The sequence below is a fragment of the Lycium barbarum genome, chromosome 5 (genome assembly GCF_019175385.1).
Source record: "Lycium barbarum isolate Lr01 chromosome 5, ASM1917538v2, whole genome shotgun sequence".
NCBI classification, from domain to species: domain Eukaryota; kingdom Viridiplantae; phylum Streptophyta; class Magnoliopsida; order Solanales; family Solanaceae; genus Lycium; species Lycium barbarum.
The window spans coordinates 131,492,655-131,500,743 of NC_083341.1; the positions used below are offsets into that span (position 1 = coordinate 131,492,655).

Sequence of the window (8,089 nt, forward strand, 5' to 3'; positions counted from 1 at the left end):
TAAATATACATATATTATACATAGCTATACATATAATAAACAAACCTATACATACCTATATACTACCTATACAGCCGAAGTGTATAGGCAGTGTATACCTGTCTTCCGCCATGTTTGATAAACTAGATGGATTAAGGGTACATTTCCGTAAGTTTCCTTTAATTTAACTCATCCAATTTCGACCTACCCATCAGTCAAACCCAACCATTTGACACCCCTGTTAATAGACTATTAAATAGTAGGTAACATGTTCATGAACAAGTCATTTTCATCTTCTACTTTATTCAATCAGAAATTGCAGCTTGAGAACTCGCTTCTTTTTTCAATTGGAAGCATTTAATCTTTAAACATAGCAAACTTTTGACAAAAACCGAATAGCTACTTTACATCCTTATAAAGAGGAATATAATAATGTTCTGACTGAAAGTTTCAAATTCATTAGGTATATGAATTTGACCATGGTATAATGTTCGAATTTCTACTTATTTGAAACGACTTAACACCACAGAAGTTCAAATAATTTAAAAAATTACTACTATCATTTATTACGATATTTATCTTACCTCTCCTAAGCAGCTAGCTAAACTCATATGAATGTTCATGTGATAAGTACAGTAGTACCATTTATTATTATACGTATATATCTTATTTCATTAGAAATGTTACAACGAACAGAATATGAATTAAATCTCAGGAGTAATATTGTTTCTTATCTTTTTACTAGTAGCTTGTTTGGCCAAGATTATTTTTCTCCAAAAGTACTTATTTTATTCAATAAGTGCTTATTTAAAATAAAATAAAAAAGCGAGGTGTTTGACCAAGCTTTTGAGAGAAATTAAGTGCTTCGGAGGAGTAGCAAAAGCAGTTTTTCAAAAGCTAAAAATAATAGCATCTGCCCAAAAACACTTTTGAGAAAAATACACTTAAAATCACTTTTTAAAAGCTTGCCCAAACAGAAAATGTAGCTCAAAAGTGTTTTTTAAATTAATTGGTCAAACACAAACTGTTTTTCCCCAAAAATACTTTTTTCATAAGCACTTTTTTAAAAAATATTTTTCAAAATAAGCTGATTTTAAAAAATTGATCAAACAGGATATAGGAGTTACTCCCTCAGTCCCAATGTATGCGATATATAATTTGGATTTCGAGAGTCAAACAAGAATTTTTTTTACCGCAATTTATTCATGTCTTTAAATATTTTAAATTGTTAATTATTATAACTTATAATACATTTTATGGAGTAAGTTATTTTTCAAAAAATTTAAAAATTGTATGTCCAAATTCAAAGTCAAAATAAAAAAGTTTGACTCCCGAATCCTTACAAAATTTGGGATAGAATGAGTAATTTAAATGAAAATTCGGAACTCTTGTCAAAAATATCAAATGCCACAAATTTTGCTTATACAATAACCAAAAAGAAAAACAGGGAGAAAAAAAATAGAGAGAAGAAAAGTTGTCCACGTCATCAGACAACCCAGGCCATCTAATACTAGCCGCGTTACACTATTACATGCAAACCCTTGTGTCTTTAACCTAACCACACTATGTGGTCACCTCATAACCACCTTCGAGGTAGAGCCAGGATTTCAATTTTACACATTCTGAATTTTAGAATACCGATTCAAATACTAATAATTAATTTTTAAATTTAATATAGATCATATTTAATGAATTTCTTAAAATAAATGCTCCCTATGTTTCAATTTATGTGAATATATTTGACTGGTCACGGAATTTAAGAAAGAAGAGAAGATTTTTAAACTTGTGGTGTTAAATGAGTTAAATATATTTTGTAAGGTTATAAATCATTGCATAAAGATAAATTATTTTCAAATATATAAAGTGGTCATTCTTTTTTATACGGAACAATAAAGAAATAAATTCACATAAGTTCAAACAGAAGGAGTAATTATTTAAGAAAAATTATAGTACTCCCTCTGTCCCAGTTTATGTAATACACTTTTCTTTTTAGTTTGTCCAAAAAAGAATGATACATTTCTTTATTTTATAATAAATTAACTTTAAACTTTACTTTTTAAGTTTAACGTGGTGATCTATAACCACATAAATATTTTTGGCTTCGTTTAAACCGCAAGATTCAAAAGTTTTTTTTTATTTCTTAAATTCTATACGTAGTCAAACTATTTCCCCAGCAGAAGCAGCGAAAGCAGACTGTTGATACTTGTTTGATTCTAAACATCTGGTATGTGGGTTTTTCTAAAAAATTGTAAATATCCTTACATATTTAGGCTTCAAGGAAATATTCGACTGCTAGAGGGGCAAAGAGTAGAATTTAATCGAATTCGTATACGAACTTCTATCTTCGCCCCTAACCACCCACCCCCTATCCCCACCAACAAAAATTTAAACCCCTTTTTTCTTAACTTCTTTCTTTTATCAATATCTAATCTCTCATAATTTCAACTGGTCCCCAAAAACAAATATATATATATATATATATATATATATATATATATATATATATATAAATCCCAAGTTTCAAGTTTAATAACCCCCTACTGACCTCACTCCCTCTCCTCCCTATATATAATCTTCCGTATTTTACAACTTCATGTAATTTCACTCTCTTTGTTCACTCCTTTTCTCTTCTTCCTGTTCCCAAAAAATAAAAAAACACACTTTCTCATCAGTCCTTTTTTATCTCTATGATTTTGCAGCAAAAATAGAAACATATCACAGAGAATCAAACATATATCCTTTTAGTCAGTAGCACAGTGCAGTTAAATAACTGTTTTTTTCATCCTCTTCCTCATCTTACACATTTAGCCATTCTTGATTATTCTCTCAACTTTTTGCAAAAATGATCACTTGGCACGATCTATATACTGTTTTAACAGCAGTTGTTCCTCTCTATGTTGCTATGATCTTGGCTTATGGTTCAGTTCGTTGGTGGAAAATCTTTTCACCTGATCAATGTTCTGGTATCAACAGATTTGTGGCTATTTTTGCAGTTCCTTTACTATCCTTTCACTTTATAGCCATGAACAACCCTTATGAAATGAACTTCCGTTTCATTGCTGCTGATTCACTACAAAAAGTTATTATGCTTGTAGTTCTTTCTTTATGGGCTAATTTAACAAAAAATGGTAGCCTTGAATGGAGTATTACAATTTTTTCACTTTCAACACTACCTAATACATTAGTTATGGGTATCCCTTTATTAATTGCTATGTATGGTGAGTACTCTGGTAGTCTCATGGTACAAGTAGTTGTGTTACAATGTATAATATGGTACACACTTTTGCTTTTCTTGTTCGAATATCGTGGGGCTAAGATGCTTATTATGGAACAGTTCCCTGAAACTGCTGCATCAATTGTTTCGTTTAAGGTTGACTCCGATGTTGTCTCTCTTGACGGTCATGATTTTCTAGAAACTGATGCAGAAATTGGACAAGATGGTAAACTACATGTTACTGTAAGGAAATCAAATGCGTCCCGAAGGTCATTTGCTATGGATCATCGACCCTCGAATCTCACTGGAGCAGAGATTTACAGTTTAAGTTCGTCGAGAAATCCGACCCCGAGAGGGTCTAATTTTAACCATAATGATTTCTACTCTATGATGGGATTTCCTGGAGGAAGATTATCCAATTTCGGTCCTGCTGACATGTACTCTGTACAGTCTTCTCGGGGTCCGACCCCTAGACCGTCTAATTTCGAGGAGAACTGTGCTCCTGGGGGAGCTCTGAACGTTCAGAGCTCCCCGAGGTTTGGATACTTCCCGGCGCAGCAGCCCGCCGTGCCGGGATCTTATCCTGCCCCGAATCCCGAAATTGCTTCTACAGTGCCGAAAAGTACAAAACCGAATGTACAAGCAGTAAAGCAGGAGGTACAACCACAGCAGCAGCAGCAGACGAATGTGAAAGGCAATAATCATGATGCGAAGGAGCTTCATATGTTTGTATGGAGCTCCAGTAATTCTCCGGTATCGGAATCCGGTGGACTCCACGTGTACGGTGGCAATGATTTCAGTGCTAATGAACAATCGGGTCGGTCCGATGGTGCCAAAGAAATTAGGATGTTGGTTTCTGATCATCCTCAAAATGGGGATACTAAAGGTACATATTTTTACTTGTTTAATGAACTCATCAATTGAAAATAAACAACTATTTAGAAGGTACTCTTTTCCTCTTAATGTTTCTTATTTTTCTTTTTAGTCCTTCTCCCAAAAAAAATAATTCTTTTTATATTTAGTAAGTTGTCAATTTAAACATCTTATTTGAAAAGTTTCAAATCACAAGATTCAAAACACATTTTAATACATTACACACATTTTTATTTTAGGATCACAAGATTCAAAGGTCTCTTTTTATTACTTAAACTTTGTGTTCAGTTAGACGACACTTAAATTGGGATGAAAGAATAGAAGATAGAATATAAACAGAGTATTTAAATACTATTTCGTTATATACTTTAATATTTTTTATTTGATGTACATATTTTACTGTTTAATTAACTCATCAATTGTAATTGAACTATTTAAATACTGTTTCACCTATGCTTAATAATTTCATATTTGAAGCCATTCCGCAAACAGGGGAATTTGGTGGGGATGAGTTCACTTTCGGAGGTGCCAATGGTGGTGTAAAAGATGTGGATGAAGAAAAGGGAGAAAAAGAGGGTCCCACTGGACTGACTAAACTGGGGTCCAGCTCCACATCGGAGCTGTACCCCAAACTAGCCGGAGGTCAAGATCCCGGTATGGGAAAACGGATGCCTCCGGCGAGTGTTATGACCCGTTTGATCTTGATCATGGTTTGGCGTAAGCTTATCCGTAACCCGAACACGTATTCGAGCCTCATTGGTCTGATTTGGTCCTTAATCTCGTTCAGGTAAGCCAATTATGGATTAAAGAATAATCACTGTCTTAACTTTTTCAAACATTTTGAGTTGATTAGTGGGAAAAGAAAAAAAAAAGTGAAATTTGTCTGTCAATTAATTAGGTTTGTCTGTTTGTTTGTTTTTGCAGGTGGCATGTGCATATGCCCAAAATCTTAGAGAAGTCAATCTCCATTCTCTCTGATGCTGGCCTTGGAATGGCTATGTTTAGCTTAGGTAAGTAAATAAATTTAGTTGAATTTTAAATTTATGAGTTATGAATTATAAAAGTGATATTTTATTAGATTTTATATTAATTATTTTTATATATTAAGTAATTTTTAAACATAAGTATAAAGTCTGGTAAAAGTTATTAAATTCTACTGAAACCATAAACCGTAACTGTAGTTCCACCCGTATTATAACGAGATGCGGGTATTAAGCATTCATAGTTTTCAACTATGTATCGCACCCCGTTTCGAAATGATTGTAGGACCTTTCTCTATCATATACTAACCATTTCTAGTACGTTAAGTTTTACAATTTTGACCATCCAATGGCAGTACCGCAGTAGTAATAGGGTAGTTATATTATCAAAGTAGTCTTGTGGGGTCGAGAAACTTATGTCCTTACTTGACTTGTATCATTGGTTTGTTCACCGGTAGTTGAAATTTAAGCCAAGTATAGAAGCAAATTTAGAATCTTTGAGTTTGTGAGTTTGCACGCGATCTTATAATAGTACTTTTTTTTCTCATTTATAAACATAATTAGAGTTGAAAATAATGAGTTCAGTTAAACTCACGTAATCCGTCTCTTGTAACATATTTATGTTATGGATTGATGTATTATATAGGTCTGTTTATGGCTCTTCAACCAAAGATCATTGCATGTGGAAATACAGTGGCTACATTTGCAATGGCAGTGAGGTTTCTAACTGGCCCAGCAGTTATGGCTGCTGCTTCTATTGCTGTTGGCCTTCGTGGTACTCTTCTCCATGTAGCCATTGTACAGGTAAATTGTGCATTTAACACCTTTTTTTGTATAGTGGAGTAATATTTTTGGTGGCCGTGAAATGACAAATTTCTTATCTTCCTTATTTAATGTTGCATTAATATTGCTGGTTCACAAATAGTTCAGCATTTCATTATGAATGTGATAAAAGAATCGTATGTTTTTTTTCAAGACAGATTGAATTTGTTAATTTTTTCTGACACTTCTTGTAATTTTATATTTTTAGGCTGCATTGCCACAAGGGATTGTCCCATTTGTGTTTGCTAAGGAGTACAACGTTCATCCAGCTATTCTTAGCACTGCGTAAGTAAAATCTCACGACATGCTATATTCAGTTAATTAAATTACACTGTAATACATACACTTTAAATCTTTACTCAAGCAATAATTTGCTATTATTTCTACATTTCAGGGTTATTTTCGGGATGTTGATAGCTCTGCCAATCACATTAGTGTACTACATCGTCCTTGGACTATAAGAAGATGTCAAGTGAAGAGAGAAAATGAAGATAGCTAGGACCAAAAATGGAGAAAATCAAAATATTTCACTTGTTGCGGAGTTTGCATTAAGTTTAGTGGGAATTCATGGGATGAGAATTAAGATTATCCATGAAAATTCCGAGATACTTGGAGCATAGGACAAGAGATTTGACTTAAATTAGTGTGAAGAAAACACATCAAAATGTGCAAACTTAGAGGAGCAAAATTGGTCTAGTAGAAAAAAAGAGGAGACAAGAAGGAGCAAAACATGGAAGCAAAATGAATTAATGATTATATAGCTATTTGCTTCCCATAATCATTACGCGTGTGAAGTATCAATTTGAGAAACAAATTGTAGAAATTCAGATTGATTTTGACTTTTGAATGGTAGATTGTACTTTTTAGTTCAACTCTTTTTTTCCTTTTTGTTTAATTAACCACTCGTGTGTATTTATTTACTCAGGGTTATTGTAATAGTTTGGTTTGCTAGTTGTTTACTTCCATTGTAATTACTTCAGATTTTTAAAGATTATGGTCAAAAAGATTTCATGTACTCTTGTGATCTATAAGTTTACGCATTTGAGCCGTAAAATAAGTCACTGATGTTTGTATTAGAATAAATGATTTATATAACCCTTTTGGGGGTGCATTAACCTTTTCTCGGGACCCTAAATGAATGAATGATGCTTCGTGCACCGTGCTATCGATCGGTTTTTGTTCAAAAAGATTTCATGTCTTCTTCACATTGTAATGTGAAAATGATTGTTCATGAAAAGCAAGACATTTCACATTCAAAGTTGATTTTTCACCTCAAAAGAAAAAGTAGCAGTAGGTGCTAAAAGAGTCATTTAAAAAGGGAAAAAGGAAGAGGAAACAGTGGGTGGGTCTTTGAAAGTAAATTTTATTTTTTTCCGACTAAGGCTACAATGGATCTTTGCAAATTGCTACCACTTTCTTTTATTTGGCAGCATAGCACTTTGTGTGTGGGGGCTTTCATTGAGAACAACGTGATATAACTCATATACAATAAGAAAAAAGGCAGAAAGCTGCATATGAGTCAAAAGTGCTGCTTACTTTTGGCTTTTGATCTCTCTATTGTCGAGATGATGATTTTTGCATGTTGCGGTGGGATGAATTGTTTACCCGAATTTAAGTAATCAATTGAATTTATAAGTGAGGTATAGAATATGTGGATGAACTTTAATCTATTTGGTTGGTTGGAAATATATACGGATTCGCTGCAACAGATATGTGTTTGTACGTGTGATTGTCGTGAGCAAATGGATCGAAATCGATGATTTATATCAAATATATGTGTTAAATAATATGTAAGTATTGGATGAGCAAATAAAACTAAAGAAGAACACACAAATCTGGACCAATATCAGAGAGAGGAAGAGATTTTATATATTTTGCTATTACAATGTTCTAGATCTGAAAAAGCTAACCCTTAAATGTAGAGAAATACCTCCTATTTATAGTTTTGCCTCACGGGCCTTCTATACAACATAAAGCCCTTTTGAATAAAGAAAACCCTAAAAGGATAAGGTTGGGTCGTACGGTCTGAGACCCGTACGATTGGCAGTATAATGTGGCAGAACGGTCTTGACGCGTGGCAATTGTGTAACTGAACACCCGGACTAACGGCCACGATCAACTCGGCTATGGAGAAACCGGACCAAACGATTTCCTTCGCTTTCTTCTATCAACTACTTCTAGTGTGATACCTCCGGTCCGAAAGAAAGTCTTCACGCTCGTG

The 8,089-nt window shown here is 33.5% G+C and overlaps 1 protein-coding gene across 2 annotated transcripts; it reads left to right on the forward strand.

Annotated features, from left to right (window-relative positions):
* Positions 1 to 2,523: 2,523 nt before the first annotated feature.
* LOC132641593 (auxin efflux carrier component 3-like) lies at positions 2,524 to 6,883 on the forward strand. Of its 2 annotated transcripts, none has more exons than XM_060358634.1 (6): positions 2,524 to 4,079; positions 4,559 to 4,853; positions 4,991 to 5,076; positions 5,693 to 5,850; positions 6,077 to 6,153; positions 6,263 to 6,883. In XM_060358634.1, exons 1-6 carry the CDS (start codon positions 2,822 to 2,824, stop codon positions 6,327 to 6,329), a joined length of 1,941 nt encoding a protein of 646 aa, XP_060214617.1. In that variant the 5' UTR covers positions 2,524 to 2,821; the 3' UTR covers positions 6,330 to 6,883. The 2 variants fall into 2 exon arrangements, with proteins under 2 accessions (XP_060214617.1, XP_060214616.1); XM_060358633.1 differs by having other exon boundaries at positions 2,527 to 4,079; positions 4,544 to 4,853.
* The last annotated feature ends 1,206 nt before the right edge of the window (positions 6,884 to 8,089 follow it).